The sequence below is a fragment of the Ctenopharyngodon idella genome, chromosome 1 (genome assembly GCF_019924925.1).
Source record: "Ctenopharyngodon idella isolate HZGC_01 chromosome 1, HZGC01, whole genome shotgun sequence".
NCBI lineage: Eukaryota > Metazoa > Chordata > Actinopteri > Cypriniformes > Xenocyprididae > Ctenopharyngodon > Ctenopharyngodon idella.
The window spans coordinates 42,165,385-42,187,406 of record NC_067220.1 but is presented as its reverse complement, the minus strand read 5'-3'; the positions used below and the strand labels follow the sequence as shown (position 1 = coordinate 42,187,406).

At 36.7% G+C, this 22,022-nt stretch overlaps 1 protein-coding gene across 3 annotated transcripts in view; it reads left to right on the top strand.

Annotated features, from left to right (window-relative positions):
* The first annotated feature begins 5,709 nt into the window (after positions 1-5,709).
* Positions 5,710-22,022, top strand: part of pkd1a (polycystic kidney disease 1a) — an 84,785-nt gene continuing 68,472 nt past the window's right edge. For 2 of the 3 annotated variants that reach the window (XM_051909569.1, XM_051909560.1), the window contains exon 1: positions 5,722-6,738. In XM_051909569.1, the coding sequence (XP_051765529.1) occupies positions 6,470-6,738 (269 nt within the window). In that variant the 5' untranslated portion in view covers positions 5,722-6,469. Of the gene's footprint in view, positions 6,739-22,022 lie in introns of all 3 variants that reach the window. The other variant, XM_051909579.1, reaches the window with a different exon arrangement.

The window sequence follows — 22,022 nt, the reverse complement described above, 5'->3', positions numbered from 1 at the left end:
GTGGTTCCAGTGTAATGTGAAATCTCTCCTCATGGGAATAAATACTGCAGCTTTTACCTGCATTGCAGATTATTCACCATGTCAACCCAATCCTCAACAACTCTTATGTCATGTCGCTGAGCTTACCTGCCCGGCAGACCAGAGGTCAGTGATGGGTTCATGCGTATGACAGCAGTGATCTGCTAAACGCTGATCCCGAATCACTGAATTGTAAAGATAAGCAGTGATGCAGATGATCTTCTCACTCAACATTAGCAAAGCAATCTTGGCAGAAAAGAATAAGCTGATGTTTAAGGTTTAAGAGGGTCTGATAGTTCAGCCTCACAATGGACACATGATGATAGATTACATGCTATGAGGTCAGAAAAATTAAGTGCATGGTGTTTAAACGCTTTCATGATTGCAACTTATGCCTTGGAGAACCATGCAAATGCCATGGTATATGAATCATGCAGCACTCAGAGACCGGTGGGCAATTTCTTCAATCACAGTCAAGCTAGTGTTAGCAGCTACTCCACACATGCTCAGTAGTGTTCTCTGTCTGCCTGAGAAAAATGTGAGCTTATCTATCTATCTATTTATCTATCTATCTATCTATCTATCTATCTATCTCTCTCTCTCTATCTATATATATATATATATATATATATATATATATACACACACACTGATCAGGCATAACATTATGACCACCTTCCTAATATTGTGTTGGTCCCCCTTTTGCTGCCAAATCAGCCCTGACCCATCGAGGCATGGACTCCACTAGACCCCTGAAGGTGTGCTGTGGTATCTGACACCAAGATGTTAGCAGCAGATACTTTAAGTCCTGCAAGTTGCAAGGTGGAGACTCCATGGATCGGACTTGTTTGTTCAGCACATCCCACAGATGCTCGATTGGATTGAGATCTGGGGAATTTGGAGGCCAAGTCAACACCTCAAACTCGTTGTAGTGCTCCTCAAACCATTCCTGAACCATTTTTGCTTTGTGTCAGGGAGCATTATCCTGCTGAAAGAGGCCACAGCCACCAGGGAATACCGTTTCCATGAAAGGGTGTACATGGTCTGCAACAGTGCTTACGTGTCAAAGTAACATCCACATGGATGGCAGGACCCAAGGTTTCCCAGCAGAACATTGCCCAAAGCATCACACTGCCTCCGCTGGCTTGCCTTCTTCCCATAGTGCATCCTGGTGCCATGTGTTCCCCAGGTAAGCGACGTACATGCACCCGGCCATCGACGTGATGAGAAAGAAACATTCTGATATGATGATTTGATGCTCAAGAAACATTTCAGTGTTGAAAACAGTTTAATATTTTTTTGTGAAAACCACGATACATTTTTTTTTCAGGATTCTTTGCTGAATAGAAAGTCCAAAAGAACTGCATTAATTTGAAATAGAAATCTTTTGTAACAATAATTTGTGTGGCTACCTGCAAGTACGACAACTTTCAGGACGTTTGACTCTTCAAAGACATATAGTCTGAACAAATAAGTACACAACAAATATATCCATTTAAATATATAAACTACATCAACATTCACTTGCCACTGACGTGGAGACTGGCAGAGCACACAGGCTCAAAATAAACGGATCAATGTAATAAAGAAAGGTTAACTTAATAAACAAAGCAGGTGGGAGAAGAGACGGAAGGATGCATGGAAACGTCCTGTATCCCATCAATGAACTCCGCAGATTGGGCTTGAAATCTTATTTTTGTCTTATCGCAGGATGATGAGACAAACTAATCTGCAGATCAGGACAGTGAGGCACCTGTAAGACGCATGTTTGATACATGTGTGATAAAGTTGCATTGATACATATTCATATTTACCTCTACATGTATGATAATGTCAAGCAGCGCTATCATTATTCCTCACACTGCTTCTCAGTCATGTAGATTGTTGAGGGTGTGTGTGTGTGTTATTGCATTTATAAGTGGTCAGATCGTTTGACCCGACCCGAACCCGAACGGTACTGTTCACATTATAAACAGTACCGAACGGTACTGTTTATAATGTGAATTATAAATGTGCTCCCAATCTCGCCCGCTCTTTCGAGCACAACGCAGAAGATGGCATGCAAGACTTATATAACAGCCTATATTGTTTTTCTCAGTTACAGACCCGAACCCGGCCCGAACCCGAAGCTATTCATGAAACCTTAACCCGAACCTGACCCGAAACCACATACCAACGCCCTATTAGCAATGCCCTAGCCACTACCCAAAACATCATAGCAACCTCTTAGCAACTACCTAGAACACCCTAGTAACCACATACCAATGCCCTATTAGCAATGCTCTAGCCACTACCCAAAACATCATAGCAACCTCTTAGCAACTACCTAGAACACCCTAGTAACCACATACCAATGCCCTATTAGCAATGCCCTAGCCACTACCCAAAACATCATAGCAACCTCTTAGCAACTACCTAGAACACCCTAGTAACCACATACCAATGCCCTATTAGCAACGCCCTAGCAACTACCCAGAAGACCCTATAACCTCATAGCAACGCCCTAGCAACTACCCTGAACATCCCAGCAACCACATAGCAACGTCCTAACAACTACCCAGAAGACCCTATAACCTCATAGCAACGGCCTAGCAACTACCCTGAACATCCCAGCAACCACATAACAAAGTTCAGTGCACCTTAAAAACTATGTAGCAACTCCTTGCATTGGCTAATTCAGAAACATCGTAAATTAACGTATAGTAAATGAACAATGTGTAGTCAATTTGTAAGAAATTGCAACAGACTCTGAAACTAACCGTAGGATAAGCCTGGATCAGCTTTACCTAAGAGTCTAAATTGTGCGGCTGTCTGAAATGAAAACGCTTTCCATCTCCACTCCGGCATCTCTCTCCTCCTGTCACTTCTCACGTTTTCTCTTCCTCCTTTTATCACACCTCTCTTCTCTGAGTGTCACAGCCACACGCGGTCTCTCTCGCGGTCTCTTGTTCCTTCATCTTGAGGGTGGATCACAGACATCTGCAGTGTTTTAATGACATCCGCTGGGATGACTGACGCGCAGCAGCTGCTAACTGCCACCCAGACTCCTGAAATGCCGCACATGCTGGGGGGCAAAACTCTGGAAGGACAGACGAGTTGGGTGCTTGATTGAGATTTACTCGCTCTCATGTCCTCAGATGACTTATGTTCTTCTGGAAATTTGACAGCAGGCAGGGCTGTAACAGACATTGAGATGGATAGTCTCCTCAAGTGTCGGATATTTAGTTGCATCTTTGCGTTCGGTTACATTCAACACATGACCCAATACAGACTGATCTGAACTTCTTCTGCAGGGCTCCCCCTAGAGTTTAAACACACAACACACCCGTCTCGCCATGAATAATTCATCCAAAAACTGTCACAGATCAAATTGGTTCTGGTTATTGCAAAATAATGTGCATGAATGATGAATTAGCCATATTTGGTAGGTGTCTCTAAGGAAACGGTAAGAAATAGAATCTATCGTTTATTCATGTCTCCAGAGTTATTTCAGTATCATTCCTGCTTCTGAACTTCTTTTAAAGAATGAATAATGTAATTTAAGAGAGTATTCCTATAAAAGGGTATCAGACTTTCAGAAATATGCTCTGGTCAAGCTCAGAAACTTCATCAATAATGACTAGATTATTTATACAATGGCAAGAAAGAAGTTAGCATTGCTCAGTGAGGACGTCATCTTTTGAAATGTTAAAATTATCACACTGATTTCTGTAACTTAATCTGACAGAATGTTTTCAAACTTTTTGATGGTAAAGACCTCCAAATATGATGATTGCCTTGTGAGGGACAGCATTTATGAATATAAAGGCAGCTGTATATTTTATACGAATCCATTTGTGAGGGAAATATTAAATGTAATTTAACACAACTAAATCAAATAATTGTTTCCATAATTGAAAAAGTGCTTTTACATTGTCATTATACTAAAACAAATTGTTAAAATATAATCTGAAAAATATTTACTTTTAATTAAGTTGAGTAAGAAAATGCTGTATCAGTATATTGGATACGTGCAGCTCTTAAAGTGACAGCAGCCTAATAAATACCTGCTGCCGTCTGTGTCCTTAATGTTAATCAAACAACAAAAGACAAAGAAAAATCAAACACTGCCCTTGACTGAGTAATTTTTTGTAACTTTAATACAGTATTTATTTAATTTATACAGTGAAGACTATCTGTACCTGAAAATTGTGAATTTTCACTGCTATCTCAAATTTTGGTGTAATAACTGCTTGTTTCATGGCTGCACTGCAAAAAATTATTTTCCTGATTTGTTATCACAGCATTTTTTTGTTGTTGTTTAAACAGTCTGGTTCAGATAACATACTATTTTGAGTTTCTATTGATTAAACCAATCTCCTTCATTGTATTAACTCAAATTTTTCATTTCAATGAACTCAAAATTTAGGTTACTTACTTTTTTACAGCATTGTAAAAAATATTTATGGCGGGTAAATTTTCTTAATCCACTGGCCATTGGCAGGTGTGGTGTGGCAGAAAGTCCTGATTGTCCTGAATGTCCTGATTTCTGAACAGTCGAATGCATGAAGAAATATTAAATTTAGTGAATGTGAATGTAAAAAATAATTATGCTTCATAACATATTTCTTATATCTTGAGTGCAACACATTCACTTTATTTTGTCAGAATATAGAGATATTTTAAATACATGTTAATGAAGATAATATTGTTTCATAAAAATAATACTGTTTACATACATGTTTAATTTGAAATATGTCAACACTAGAAAGGAAAAAAGAATCAACTGAAATATTTCTTATTAAATTACATTACCAGCTTTTCATGTTACAGTGCAGCACCTTGACCATGACAAAAATGAGAACATCAGCTGAAACAAAAACATTGAATTCATGTTAAATTCACACCTTCATTTAAAGGGTTAGTTCACCCAAAAATGAAAATAATGTCATTAATTACTCACCCTCATGCCGTTCCACACCCGTAAGACCTTCGTTCATCTTCGGAACACAAATTAAGATATTGTTGATGAAATCCGATGGCTCAGTGAGGCCTCTATAGACAGCAATCCCATTGAACTTCTCAAGATCTGTAAAGGTACTCAACAGTTCATGTGAGTTCAGTGGTTCAATCTTAATATTATAAAGCGACAAGAAAACTTTTGTGTGCCAAAAATACAAAATAATGACTTTTCAATGATATCTAGTGATGGCTGATTTCAAAACACTGCTTCGTATCTTTTGTTTCGAATCAGTGATTCGGAGCGCCGAAGTCACGTGATTTCAACAGTTTGGCATTTTGAGACGTGATCCGAATCACTGATTCGAAACAAAAGATTCGAAGCAGTGTTTTGAAATCGCCATCACTAAATATCTTTGAAAATTCATTATTTTGTTTTTTGGTGCTTTATAATTTTAAGATTGAACCACTGAACTCACATGAACTGTTTTAAATATGTTTTAAGTACCTTTCGGATCTTGAGAAGTTCAGTGTCATTGCTGTCTATAGAGGCCTCACTGAGCCATCGGATTTCATCACAAATAACTTAATTTGTGTTCGGAAGATAAACGAAGGCCTTACGGGTGTAGAACGACATGAGGGTGATTAATAAATGACATTATTTTCATTTTTGGGTGAACTAACCCTTTAACACTAACATCTTTATTTTTTGTAGCCTATTTCAAATGAATATTTTATCCACTAATAAGACCCCAAAACATATTTGGATGCTTAAAAGTAACAATTAATGTCTGGATGTCATTGTACAGAATATCAAATCAAGTGTCAACATGATCCACTAATCACAATCAAACACAAACTATACAGTCCAATATGCAAAAAAACAATAGGCTATGTCAAAGGAACAATGGAAGTTTGAATATGAAGTAAATTCATGAACCAGCAGGTGAGCGATGCTTGGAGGATGTTTTTCTTCAACTTGCTTCTTGCTTTGATATTTTATCATCAATGCAGTGACATTTTTATTTGTGCTTTAAGAGTCATTTTTGTGGGCACTGCATATGACAGGGACATTCAAATGTGCTGCACCGTAAAAAAAAAAAAAAAAAAAAAAAAAAAGTCTTGCCATGATGAATAAAGTCATCTAAAACATCAAGTTCTGGCAGTATATTGAGTTGTAGTATGCAGTAGTTTGTGTTTTGTCAGATGAAGCCTCATCCAGTGGAGAGCAGCGGCACTGCAGGATGGGAGAACGGGAGGAAGTTCTTCAGGAACTTCTGGCAGAGCAGAATCCTGAGTTTTTCCCCTCCTCTGGAGAAGAAGTGAATCTAGTTCCGTTAACGGAGGAATAGAGGGGGGACGTCATCGAACTTGGGGGAAAACGCGATTTCGGACGCTTTCTTGCTTTCTACACCGATACTCTTATGGAAAAACTGGGAAAAGAGTGAACTTTCCTCCCCGCGTCCCGAGGAAAACTTCACCAACAGAAGGGGCGATGAGATGCGAGTGAGCTATGCCTTGTAGAAATGGACAGATTGTGTTTAAGCGAAAACATGGCGTCTGTCTCCCAAAGTTTGGATTATTTTCCAGTCTGCTCTTTGCACTCTGCTGCCTCGAGGCGCGCTCGGGTGTCACGGCAGACGGGAGAGCGTGTAGCCCGTGTCCGGGTAACTGCTCGTGCACGGCGGTTGGACCGCAAAACTCGTGCGTGGTTAATTGTTCCAACATCGGACTGGATCAGGCCCCTGCGGCGTCCGACCTACCGACCGACACACACACTCTGTAAGTGACCGTCGCTCGCTGAAATGCCCCGGGCGGGTTTGTAGGTGATGCGGGTGTTTGTTGTTATCTGACTGAGGTGACGGGTGGAGAATGTTGGCTGATGGTTGGTGTAATACTTCAGACTACCACTGTTTATCTGTCAATCATAACCGGGGATGTCTGGGATGGGGACAAGCAGTAATCTTTTGAAAGTCTGGTTTACATGTGCCAAGCTCATAGAAATATAGTTTTGTATTCATGTTGTTTTCACGTTTTTGAAAATACATTTTGTATTCTACATTCCAAATCTTCTATTCGATGTCAAGTGGTCTGACCATCTAGTAAAAATTTGTAGTCTCAATACGTTCTTAAAAATAAAGGTTCTTAATTGGCATTGATGGATCCATGAAGAACATTTAACATCCATGGAACCTTTCCATTGCACAAAAGGTTCTTTGTAGTAGAAAAAGGTTCTTTAGATTATTAAAATGTTCTTCACACTTAGAAAAACGTGTTTTTTAGAACTGTTCACTGAAAAGTTCTGTGGGAAACCAAAATGGTTCTTATATGGGATTGCAGCGAAAACCCCCTTGTGGAACCTTTATTTTTAATAGTGTATTATTTTATTGATACACAGTAATGATGAGGGTTTTGTGACATGAAAATCACCTATTTTGTGTTTTTGTCACATGACAACAAAATGGCTTCCCGCATAATATTAACACTGCTCTGACTTTGAGTTGGCGAACAAAAGTTTTTCAAATGTTAATATTTTAAATCTTTTATAGTTTGTATTAATTGTGTATTTTTTTTAAAGAAAAATACATGTACTTTTTCAACATTTCAGCCATTTAATGAGACTTTTCTCTTTTTCTTGCTGTTTTTTTTTTTTTTTTTTACAGACAGTTATAGCCTACCATTTTTTACTTTAAAGTCTTCCCTATTGTGACGTATATCCGAGTGTAACAGCTTCTCGAACAAGAACAAATGTAGGATGGGACTTGATTTTGTCCATGGGGAATTGATTGGATGGTTGTGGTTTGCTATTGGTGGATCTCATGTGAGTGACAGGTTGCCCCGCCCTCGCGCCAGTAAACATGTCATCAGAGTAGAGAAGAGATGATGCTGCAAGGTCACATATAAAAAATAAATATTGAATAAAAAGTCAATAATGATGACTTTAAGCCTGCAAAAAACATATAATATTATATTATAATATTATAATATACAGTATTAACAATAAATGCTTATTAGTGCTGTCAAATCTGTGCTGTTTATATATATATATATATATATATATATATATATATATATATTTATAATATGTATGTGTGTGTATGTATATGTGTGTGTATATGTATATGTGTATATATATATATATTAACAAACTTTTAGATATGATTAATCGCGATTAATCACAATTAATCGATTTGACAGCACTACTTATTACTCATTACCCAGCTGAACTTATATGGTATTGAATGTGATTTATCTCCGTATGTAAAACATTTCCAAAAAGTGATACTTAGTCTTTCTCTAAGTGGATAAAAAGATGTCTCAACCCAAGGTAAAGGTTGAGATCTTTACACAAGTGTATTTAACACATACACACAGCTTGTGTAGCAGCAGATGCATCAAGAGTTCACGCAGGTAGACTCGCAGCGCGTCGTGCAATACGTCCTTGCGTTGAGAACACTGTGTTCTTTACTCTTGTTTCTGTGGCGCTCGAGCACAAGCATGTGTTATCCATTCACATAGGCTACAGATGTATGTGCAGAGAGATCTGATACTTTGAACTCTCTTTTTTGGGGGGCATAAGGTTTAAGAACGTAATCTTTCATCAGGCAACTGTTGTAAAATTGGCAATAATAATAATAGGCTACCTTTGCAGGGCTCTTCTATAGGGGGCATGTTTTTCTCCAGTGAATACTTCTCGGGGAGTTTATTTCTGAAAGTCAATTTATGTATAAACACAAAGCGGAAAGTCTTCGCTACAGAAAAAGTTTATTGGATTTCCACTGTTATTGCCCATGAAAAAAAGATACAGTTCATTGAACACAAGTAATAGAAGGGCCAAATATAATGATACTGAAATGACGATATTGAAGCATTTGTGCAAATGGACTTTTGTATAGTTGCTAAGATTTACAGTTTGTGACAACTAGCCCCATCCTAGTTCATGAAGGTACACACAGATGTCTTTTATGGACAACAGGAGCTGCCTGTGAACATTTTTGCATTGTTTTTTTTTTTTTTTTTACAGTTTTAAGACTTCTCTGCCTATGAATGTTTTTGGTGAGTTAAGTTTCACCTAATAACATAAAGCAGCTGAAGTTTTAACCAAACTGGAGCTTCTCTGTCTAGAGAAAGCGAGAGATGCAGAACGAAGGATAAAGTTAGTCTTGAGTTTTTGAGCTGCTGATGTTTGTCTGATATTTTAAATACTTTTCTGCTTCAAATATTTAAAGCACAAAATGTTTAGATGGACCACTATCTGGCCGCGAGACTCGTCTCTCAAGTTCACAGCTGCACTGAAATCTGGACAAGTGTGTGCGCAAATCGAACCTGCCTCAGTCATCTTATTTGCTTTCCACACTTTCAAAGTACAAACTTTCATAAGAAGTTGTGTGATTGCATATTGGAAATCCATTTCAATCCGTTGGAGGCGCACCGAGCATCTCCACACTGCAGTTCACACTCAATGAGCCGTCTACAGTAAACTGCCAGACGCTTTGGGCTTGCTAAACTTTCTCTTTTGTTTCTCCTCATGCAATGATTCACTGATTCGCTCATGTTTAATAGGAACCATCATAGACTCAGTGACCACAGATGATCAGCGCTGATGTAATGTGCTTCATCTGCAGGAAAATAGCTTTAGTCAGTGTGGCTATATTATGTTCTTTACTGGTTTGTACTGGTTTGCGTGCGCTTCGGTTGCTCAACAACAACAAAACTGGAGAATCTCACGCAGCCAAAATGACGATGAACTGGATGTTTCTGAATGGTTAGTGGATAAATTTATGTAGTTGCTGTTGATTCAACTCATTGACTAGCATGTGCCGTCATGTTAATCTTTTGTGCAAATCCAGCGTTGAATTGACCCTCTACTACAACAACTCTTCCTCTTCTCTAAAGCAGCCCAACATGGCCTCACCCCCTTTGTTGCGTGTTCTCGGGGGCAGGGTTTATGTAAATTTTGGGGTTTGTGATGTCACCAACCCGGGAAGAATCTCATTGTAGTTCCTACCAGCTGTTTGTTGTCCTTAAAAAGCGATTTCTGTAAAAGAAAATATCTGCCTTTGCATTAAACTTTGAGCGTCGTAACTTGCATCGGATGTTGTTTATGCTCTAACAGCAACATTACACACTAACTAAAGTTAAAAAAGTGAAATCATAATAAAGGACCACTTTAAAGTTAGCATTTGGTTGATATACGTTAAATTTATATTTGTATTTAATAGTCAAATAAAGAAAATATAATATAATATAATATAAAAAAAGGTGCATCCTCAGTTTTTCCAGTGGTCTGTAATGGCCTTCACTGATCAGTGTTAGTTTTTGTGTCTCCTTTTTACCCAGGTTTGGGGGTTGCTCTTCTGTCTGAACTTGAAAATGGAGATATTACTGTGTGGAAAGGAGACATTAGACTGAGAAAAAGGACTGAATTCCTGCTCTCAGAAATGGTTCAATCAGGCCAAGAAAAATCATGAGTTTCTGTCTGAGTGCATCTGTGTACTTGTGTTTTACAGGCTGGGATAAAACTCACTGACCATATGCGGTGGGAGGTTTATTTTGTTGCCATGACAGTCTCACATAATGACATCACCCGTACACAGAAGCACAGACACCCACGGTAATAAAGACGGGCAATATTTTGCAGCACGTCTCTGACGTTCGAAAATGGTTTAAATCTTTATTAGTTGAAAATAAGTGCTCAGGAAGTTAAATATCGACATTCACCCAAGTGTTAAACTTTGGGGTGAAGAATGAGCTATAGAGATGGTTGACTTTGAAAACACTACTCATAATCATTAACTAAACCTTTTATTCCACATTTGTCATATTACAATCTGTTTCAAAAACACATGATCTAGAGTTTGACTCCTGCATGCACCGAATCAACAGTTTGAAACGCCTTAGTTTTGACGAAAATCTCCAGGAAGGTTTGTGCCAGACACAGTTAGTTATGCAAGTCATTTGTAGCGTGGCTGTGGATAATTTAGCAGAACACTTATTCATCATTAACTCGCTAGTGCTAGTGTGGTTGTTATATTTGGGGATGTTTTTGATCATCTCAGTGTGCTTTTTCCTTCTCCTCCTCCTTCACTCCTGTATTTATCTATGGGTTCATTCCCATGCAAGTAAAAATAACCTCTCATACATTTCCCTGTACTCTCACATCTCTTTCCGCTGGCACTGAGAGCCTGAGGCAGTAAAGTGTCAAACCCTGGCAACACTGAGGTAAAAAACAGCAAGACGACTTTGCTTGAGTTACAGCACAATGGCCGAATGGAAGAATAATAACATGCTGTGAAGGCTTCGATAACCCTGAGCGCGTGTGTTTTCTGCACGTGATTACGTCCTTGATAAATTTGTCCCTGACTTGCATCGCGTGTCTGTCTTTTTCCACTGGTTCAGGACTGGCGTTTAGTGTCTTCACTGAAAGACCCCATGAAATGAAAACTAGACTTTTGTGGCTTTTGGTCCATGTCTGTGAACTCCATTTCAACTATTATGATGAGGTCTTTCAATGATGTTTTTTCTTAGACACAAAGTACTAAAATATCGACCATAAATAATGTGGATTGGTGTGATTTATTGGTTAGTCAAGTCTGTAATAAGCCATTTTTGGACATTTAACTGAGAAAATATGTAACAGGATTGGCACAAAACATGTTCTGGGTAATTTTTTTATTATTATTTTTTTATTTTTTATTATAATGTAAGATTTATTAAAAGACACACTAAAACAGTTTGACAGGGAATTTTGTTGATAGAGCTTCACCAGAGACTGATAATAGCTCAAATGCACTGAAAATTTGAACCAATCTGAAATATACAGTTTTTACACTGTTAAAAATGAAGGTTCTTAATTGGCATTGATGGTTCCATGAAGAACATCCATGGAATCTTTCAATTCCACAAAATGTTCTTTATAGTGGAAAAGGGTTCTTTGGTTCTTTTAAGAACTGTTCACAAAAGGTTATTTGGGGAACCAACAATGGTTCTTCTATGGCAAAGCTGCAAAAAAAACCCTCTTTGGAACTTTTATTTTTAAGAGTTTAGGGTTAAATGAGGGTAAGAAACTAAATTTTTGATAGCATTCTTGTCAGATTCTGTTTCTGTTTTGAAATGTGTTCTTGAAATGTGAGTTTTTGAGTTTTACATTCTTTTTACATTGACTCAGTTAAGTTGTAGTTACTTAGAATATTAAGTATTTCAACTTAACAAATTTAGTTCTTTGAACTTATAAAGTTTAGCTGGAATAACTTAATGAAAGTAAGGTAAACTTATGTTTTCTTTAGCAAAGATCATGTTCATTTCACCTAGTTTGGCTAATTTTTTTAGTTCAACCAAATAAATAATTATTTTCTTTCAAATGTTTTACTCAAGTTTTGGTTGACAAATTTTTTTATTCCCATTTAAATTCATTTCTACTGCAAATAATAATTGATCTGATTTCAGCCACTGAAACATATCAACTGCAAATCAATTAAACCTCTCAAGATCTTAGCAGAGGATGATTAAACATTAATTAAACTTTCAAGTAACTAAATTTGTCAAGTTTAAAATACTTAATATTCTAAGTAAATACAACTTAACTGGGTCAATGTAAAAATATAAGTTAAGTTGAGTGAACAAAAAATATTTCTACAGTGAACTTTGGTACTGAAAACTTAAAGTAAGTTCACCTTACTTTCATAAAGTTATTCCAACTAAACTTTATAAGTTCAAGTAACTTTAAATGTCAAGCTGAAAATACTTAATATTCTAAGTAAATACAACTTAACTGATTCAGTGCAAAAAAGATGAAGACTTTTTTTAAAAAAAAAAGAAAAAAAGGTGGACATTTTTTTACAGTGTAGTTTTTGAGATTTCAATAATATTATTATTTATATACTGTTATAGTATTTATTAATATTGTGAATTAGCTTTTATTTTAATATTTCAGTTTTCATTGTAGTTTTTAGTAATTTTGTGGTGTTTTTTTTTAATTTTTATTATTATTTTTTTTTTAATATTTCTATTTAGCTTTAATTTCATTTCTATTTCTGTTTTAATCATTTTAGTGCTTCAATCTAAACTTATTTTATTTCAGTTTATTTAGTTGCCAAGGCAACATTTCTACTTCTCCTTTAAGTTTGTTTTTTAATCTAATATTTATCTATTTTTATTTCAGCTTCAATTTAACGAAAAAGATTTTTAACAGTGTTAGTTTTAGTTAATGATAACAATACTGCCGAAGAGCAATGATTGAGGACTTAATTTAGCATTTACGCACAAGTACGTCATTTCCTCAGCAGAACATTCACTGACGGCCCATATAAACATCCTTTTATGAGCGCTTCACACGTATAAACACACTTGTTCTTTGTATTAATCTGGCTTTCTCAATCTCGCTCTGTCTCCAATCGATGACTTCCTCTCTGCTCCAGATTCTTGAGCCTCTATTTCCTGTGTCTGGAGCTTACCCTCCATCCCTCTCTCTCTGTTGATGTTTTTCTCTCTTTTCTCCAGACAGCTGGGCTTCTCCTACTGTGAGTATTTAAAGGGGTCGTATAAAATCAGATAACACGTTATGTAATGGAACCATGTAAATAAAGTTGGAGCTGAAATATTTTTGCCTACTGTGTCGTGACGGTCTGCTGTAAGGACAGTTTGGTAACGTTTCATATTTGTCCCAGAAGTTCATGACCTTTTTCCTCCTTCCACCAAACAAGGTGTTTTTGTCTTTTGATACTGTATCTTTAAGACTACTGTATGTAAATGACCTCTGTTTTGATTGGCTAACCTGTATAGAGGAATTGCTGAATAGATGTTGAGATAAGTAAAATATTTGGCTTCATGGGAAAAAAAGTGTAAAGATCGACTATTACATTTATATATTTTTTTATTTATGTAATATATATTTATATATATTATTAAAATTTTATAAAATATTTATATTATTAAATATATTTATGTAATTTTATATGTATTATATTTTAATGATATCATTATATTTATATTTTTTATATTCGTATAATATATTTATTTAGTATGATATTATGTTTATGTAATTTACTATATACTGTATTACTGAAATTACTGTTATTTATTTTTATTTAAATTAAATATGGTAAGGCACAATTTATTATTTTGTATAAATATTTTACGATTTAAAAATATATTTTTCACATATTACAGTAAAAAGATGTCTTGAAAATGTCGCAATGCAAAAAAATCTTAATGGTCCTAAAACTGGCTTTCATTTTTTTAAATGCAAAATATAATTTCTTGTTCTTTTTTTGATTTTGGGCTGAAAAATGACCTGGACTTGTTCTTGACAGGCTTTGTGGGATTCATCCGGTAAGGAGGGAGTTTTGCTAATATATGGTGTCACTTTTGGATATAAACAAACTTTTGAGGTGCCTTTGTGGTGGTTCGGCTTCATTGATTCAGAGTCATTTGGCTGTACAAACAGTGAGTCAGCGGCTCATGCAGCAAATGATTCTCTGGCTCAGTGAGTCAATATATCACTCCACGAATGATTCAGTGAGTCAGTGCGCAGCTGGTCTGTGGTTGGTGTGTGTGTTGTTTTGATAGGTGTGATATTCTCGATGTGATCTCTCATACACTCCTAAGTACACGCTTGTTACTCTTTTCTTAAAGGACTAGTTCTGATAATAGATGTTAACAGTCATTGCCATGCGTGTGTATGTGTGTTCATGTGTATGAAATCAATCAGACCTGTTTAGTCTTTTTAAACATCTTGAGATCAGATCACGTTTGATGTTGTTTGTTGTGTCGTATGTGCGCCTGTAGGCTCGTGGTTGTGTGCGAGAGCCAGCTGGGATCCAGACAGCTCATGAGGCGGCAGAGTAAAAAGAGAAAATGGACAGAATGTCCCAGGAAGCACAGAGTGAAGAGCTTTTTCCTGTGAAGGACTGGCAGTTATTCCAAAAAATGTCTTTATAATCTTCCATCAAAATGTAATAACTTACTCTGTCTCCCAAGAGACCTTATCTTTTGGTCAAAATATAAGACCGCCTCAGACGTTTCCTTCACCGAGAATGCAATCTCATTGCGATGAGCTGAGTGAAAAAAAAAAAAAAAAAAAAAATTTAAGATGGTGAGATTAGAGAAATGACACTTGTGAATATACTTTAATTTATTCATCACCAAAAAACCTCAATAAGAAATACTTAAGTCAAATTACCATGCAGTATTTGACCCAGTATATTTGTGTTCTATGCATTTTTATGCTTATTTAACGTATCGTGTTAGCTTAGCAACATGCTAATGTCAAACTCATGTAATATTGTGTGTTTTTGACTCATGTAATATTTTTGTAACAATGATCAAATCAATTCCAGATGAACAAAATCAAGTCCTGTCCTAAATTTTGCCACAGTAGGGAAGAAAAGGCAATCGTAATTTCCGCTTTATATTGACTTTTATTAAAATAAAAAAACAGTACAGCATTATTATTGTCCTGAGTAAATATTTTACAATTTAAATAATATAGATACATTATCTCACATTACAGTAATCAGAATGAGTTTTTTTTTATATAACTGAGTTCCACCCTAAGTTTTATTTCTTGTTCAAGAAGCCGTTTCACTTGGATATATGCCACAATAGGGAAGAAAAGACTATCACTACTTCCGTTTCGAGCTGACTTTTAAAATTTAAGTGCAGCGCAATTTATTATTCTAAGTAAATATTTTATAATTTAATAAAATTACAAGTAATTAGAATAATATTTTTTTCAATGTAAATGAGGATTGGAGTAATATGTGCTTAATTGTCATGAAAGTGTCACCATTTTTCAGTTATTGACCTATTATGTCTCTTTGTTTTTTCAGCATCTCACGCCATTAGCATTAAATTTTTAAGACAGTGTGTCAAGTTATTAATAGTAAAACAATGTCTTAAATTAAAGTGCAGCTCAATATATTATTCTATGTAAATATTTTGTAATTTAAATAATATAATGTTTTCTCGCATTACAGTAATTGGCATAATATTTTTTTTTATGTAAATGAGGATTGGAGTAATATTTGCTTAATTGTCATGAAAGTGTTACCATTTTTTAATTGTTGACCTATTATATCTCTTTGTTTTTTCAGCATCTCACGCCATTAGCATTACATTTTTAAGACAAGTTATTAGTAGTAAAAATAGTAAAACAATGTCTTAAATTAAAGCGCAGCTCAATATATTATTCTATGTAAATATTTTATAATGTAAATAATATAATCAGGGCTCCAGACTGTGCCGATCGCATTTGCGACCAGAAATATTAATTTGCGAGTGATATTTTTGTTGAGATCGCCACTGGCGACAATACATATTTACACATTATGACTGTAAAATTTGCATGTTATTTGCGTGTTCTGTGACCAGTAGCCTATCACATCATTTGTTGTGTTGACGTAATTAAATGAGATGCTGCATGTGAAAGTTTCACTGAGTCAGAGCGAGTTAGAGTTATAATATTTTTTCAGTGTAAATGAGGATTGGAGTAACGTGCTTAATTGTAAAGTGTCACCATTTTCTAATTGTTGATCTATTATGTCTCTTTGTTTTTTCAGCATCTCACGCCATTAGCACTACATTTTTAAGACACTGTGTCAAGTTATTAATAGTAAAAACGTGTCCCGACTGCATTCTGCTCCATACCGTCTGTCTTTGAATGCAAAGACGTGTGCTGTGTGCACACCCTCTCAAAAGGCTGCTGCCTATATAGGTACTAAGCAGCACTGCAATTCGCTTGGTGTTGGAACGGAGCTTCTCTCTCCTCCTCCTCTCTTTTCCCGGCAATTGGAAAGTACCCTGTTAATCAGTCTCCTAGGACTGACTTCCAGGAGGAAAGGGGCCCGCTCTGCCACATGTGAGCCCAGAATGAGGTAGCTCTGCCCGGGTCAGACAGATCCAAAGAGCCCAGCTGAGGAATAAAGCCAGATCCGGGCAGCTCACAGTAGGCGATTGTTCACCAAATGCCCCTGAGGTGTTACGGTACCAATCTGGTACTTATCAGGACCAAATACACACATGTTCATTTGTGCTCGAGTGCATAAATACACTCACTCAGACTCAATATTTACACAAACACACGTACATTTTGGCTCTTATTTATACACACACTCACTCAAATAAATAAGATATACACACACACACACACACACACACACACACGAGTGCTGGCGAGAATTGTTCAGCCCCTCCTCCTGAAATTTCGAACATAAACAAAACGGAGCGTGCCATAAAATTCTTTCCTTTTTCTTCCTTATTCCCCCTCCTCCTACCCTTACTTTTTTTTCCGACACAGCCACAACAGACAGACTGCTGTTTAGTGGGTTAGTGTGTAACCGTGGTTACAGCCAATTGTGGCTTGGCTGTGTTGCTGTGGCGATTACGGCTCTCCTCTGCTTAATGTTGATGGTAATGGTCAGTGTTGTCATCCTCGTCGTCAGAGTTGACCGCTCCAGTCCATTTATCTTGCACCATGGCTGTGTTCAGAATTGCATACTATGCTATGTTTACACTTCTACTATTTTTGCAACATGTAGCTATACTGTGAACAGTATGCAAAATTTCGTTATGCATGGAATACCTATTTAATCTACTGCATTTTGGCAAATGAGCACACTGTCTAAGAAACCATATCCCACAATGCAATGTGCTCAATTTGACCTTTTATTACTGAATCAGAAACAATGTTATCTTTGTGAGATCCTACGATGTATTTAATTTTTTTTTTTTTTTTTTTAACATTTTTCATTCTCTCTCTTGTCTGGTTGGAATGACAAAATGCGAGACTTTTACACAAAATTGAATATAAAATGTAGCATACTGCAGTTTATGTGCTGTTTCAAATACTGTTTTTAAAAAATATAAGGCAGTGTACAATAGATACAGGCACAGTTTGCTAGTATTCCTTTCAGAACGAAGCCACTGGACATTTTCACAACAGCAAGAATAAAATGTGACGAGATTTCGCGTTGAGGTGAAAAGCTGTCTCGCGATATTGCCATGACGGAGTGCGAGGGTGAAATTACATTTACATTATGCCTCCACTGTCGTTTTGCTTTTCATAGTGGTACGTAGTGCAGCAGGAATCAGAGTTCACTGATCACGTGACGAGAGTAAATGACGAAATGACTGGCAAGACCATGTCGGAGGATTCGTTGTAGGGCTGCACGATATGAAAAATAACATTGAAATAGTACTTAAATGCAATTCTTAGTGCGATTACGAAATCGCAAAGGCTGTGATTGTTTTTTTGTTTTTTTTTTATACGCAGCTTGTCAATGAAGTATGGTTTAAAATGCTAATCCAGCTGAAAGCACTGTGAGTTTGAGTTGCTTATAATGTACATTTAAAAAAAAGCAACATACGTCAAACATCTTTCCAGACATGAGAAGCATTTATTAACATCTTGTCGAACAAAAGACAACATTTGGCTTTCAGATGAAGAAGCATTTACTACTGATCACAGAGCTGTACAGCTCTGACAAGCTGTGCATAAAATAATTGCAGCCTTTGCCAAATCGCTTGCTATAAAATTTGCGATAAATCGCGATATATATCATGCAGCCCTAATTCGTTGCACAACAGATCCTAAGCGAATGACAAATGTCTTGTATTGTAGAATGTGCGCTCACCACCGCCGCTCCCTATACACAGAGTACGTGCGATTGTGAAATCGAAAGCGAAAGTAAAACGCGAGCACACATTCAAACATGACTTCAATACCCTGCGTTTTGAAAGCGGCTCCCTGATGCATGCAAATATCTCCCAATATGAAAGCTATCTTAGGTTGGGCTGTGTAGTTGTAACCATCTCTCAGCTCTGTATCATGCTTGAAGAAAAAATTCTTCTCTTTTTACATTTTGGATATTGAGCGAGTACTTTGATTATGGTTGCACTTATTATTTGCACTTAATAAAACTAAGAGAAACCTGTGTTATTCATTTTTATTTATACTGTTTTTATTTCTATGATCAATTTGTGGAAAGGGGTTCAGTTAGGAGGTCAAAATTGTGGAGTTGTTCTAAGCTCTGAAGAGACATATGAAATCATAAAGGAGAGTCAATTGAGTTTGCGGCAAAACCTTTTACAGAGTATTGTTGTCTTTTACTGCATATGATAATTCATACTCAGAAAGTAGAACTGAAATGACATTCATTACAAGATAAAACATATCAAATGCATCTGCAGACTATTTTTCCAGTCATGTATTTCATCATTGAGGATTTCTTAATCCTCGTCTCATTCTCGTGAACTCAATCTCGTGTCTCGTCTCGTGAGCTAACTGTCTCATCACACTCCTAACATTATATGGAAATACTGAAGTTTGCCATGATTTTACAGATTTTTTAATTTTTTGACTTAGACAAACTTGTCTCTAATGTCTAATGTCACCCCAATGTTGCATTCTAATTTCTATAGTTTGAAAAGTTTATAATTTTTCACAAATTGTATAATATACTGTATATACTGTGTTGTAACTTTTGTAAATGTCTACACTGAGAGTGAGCGACATGACACAATAAAACTAGAATGTTCTGTAGTCAACAAATGATGTTTGCAGTGTAGACTTAGCGTTATATGAAGAACTTCAGGGAAAAAGTGTCATATTTCCTCCATATTCCAGTCTTACATGAATATGGCCAGCTGTGGAATGAAACAGACTCTCTGGGCTGTTTTGCCATCTTTCTTTCTGTCTCTTTCACTCCCTCTCTCTCTAGTAGAAGTGGCACCAGACGGCCCTTCGGCCCTTATAAGGTGAAATCAGCGCGCCTGGTAGAGTAAAACAGAACCATATGTCGCACGCTGACTCCCTCGTGCAGCTCCGCCGAGGGGCCCAGGCTCTGGTGCAGAGCTGCACACAGGAGCCTAACTTCTGCTAATATAAACCAAAGAGGTCAGATTTATATGGTCATGTTCAAGCCGCACAGTGGTGCTTTATGTTATAGAGGAGGAGGTAACTAGATCTGCGTTCTCGAAGAAACACGTGTCCTTCCATCTATTCATACGCTGCAGTTCTGCTAACTTTATTTTGGCTCTATAATGAATAGCTCATGTTATTGTGAATATGGATTTGTCATGATAATACCCCATTTCCACCCTCATGCCAGCTGTGAATCAGGAGGGATTCTGATCTCATGCATGAGTGCCTTCTCTATGACATCATTAGAATTCTATTTTTAGAAACATGTCATATTTGGATCTTCCAGTGACCATGTGATTGTGGTCACACAGGAACTCTTTGAAATGGGAAGGAATGTTGGTGACAGTAACATTTTGTGATTTTGTTTTGTAAATATTGAGTATTTTGCCTTCAAATCAAGTCTATTAAGATTTTTTGTTCTGTGACATTTATTGCAAAGACAATTAATTTCCCAAATTTTTATTACTGCTATATAACCTATAATTATTTTTAAAATTTTATAAAATAATATATATTTTTTTTACTTTTTACAAGAAAAACAAACATTAGCAATAAACAACTCTTACTAAAATATTTTTATATAATATATACATTAATTAAAATAAAAACATTTTATGTTTAGATTCCTTTAACTGTAATGAAAATGTCACAATAAGAATTATTTTCTTTATAGGATTTTAGTATTGATTTTAAACCTTTTTACAAGATGTAATATAAGTCTCTGGTGTCCCCAGAATGTGTCTGTGAAGTTTCAGCTTAAAATACCCCACAGATCATTTATTATAGCTTGTCAAAATTTTCCCCTATTTGGGTGTGAGCAAAAACATGCCGTTCTTGTGTGTGTCCCTTTAAATGCAAATGAGCTGCTGCTCCCAGTCCCTTTCCAGAAGAGGGCGGAGCTTTAACAGCTCACACTTTGGTTGCTTAAAAACAACAAAGCTGGAGAATCTCACGCAGCCAAAAAGATGATTGCCAGAAACAGTGTTCAGCCTTACATTGTTCAAACCGGAGTCGGACACTGATGGAGAGATTCAGGAAGAAGTTACAACAGTCCGGCGCGGCATGGCAACAACACTCTACTACAACAACTCTTCCTCTTCCCTAAAGCAGCCCAACATGGCCTCACCCCCTTAGTTGTGTGTTCTCGGGAGCAGAGTTTATGTAAATATTAGGGTTAGTGATGTCACTAACTCGGAAAGAAGCTCGTTGTAGTCCCTACCAGCCATTTGTTGTAGTCCTTAAACAGTGATTTCTATAAAAGAAAACATCACCCTTTGCATTGAACTTTGAGCGTCGTAACTTTGCAGATGGGTGCAGCAGGCGCAATGATATTGCTCAGCGTCTCTCACAAATGTCTCCATGGTTGCAAGGCACGCTCCCTGTTCAAGCAGGGGGTCACAGGCGCTGCGTAATATCATTGCGCCTGCTGCACCCATGGTACGGCAGCAAAGTTTCTTGATTATTACGCCAGAATGAGAGTATAGTTCCTAGCCATATCGGCGTAGAAAATCGCAATTTTTCATTTTCTTCATTTTCTTAGTACACAATGTAACTACAGAAGAGTCAAGTTTTAAATAGGAAAAATATCGAAACTCTTTGGTCGTTTTTGAGCGAGATGCTAACGGTCTAATCAGATTCCATGAACTATGCTAAGCTATGCTAAAAGTGCTACTGCCAGTCCCGGAGATCGGCTGAATGGATTTGAAAACGGTAAAACTCAACTTTTTAACTCGAGGGGAGTTGGAAAATGAGCCTATTTTCAAAAAAAGTGGAGTGTTCCTTTAATATGATTGTGTTTATGTAAAATATATCTACTTTTACTATTTTTCTTTTGATTTTTAGATGAAATGTGACCTGAACATGTACTTTGAACCATAACATGGAGTGATTAACATATAGTGCTGTAAAGAATACCGTGGTATATTTCCCACCAAACAGTACCATGATATGTTTTGGTGTCTTTTGGTGAGTGGTTGCTTGTGAGCGTTTCTTCCAGCTGTAGTTATGAAGTAAGTGTGTAGTCAGCGTTCCCGCCTCTCTGTCCAGCAGAAAAACAGCACAACCACAATCTGTTCTTGTCTGTTGAAGTGAATCTGGACGTTAAATCAAGCCTTTCAAATGCTGCATGGAAAATGTGACCCACACG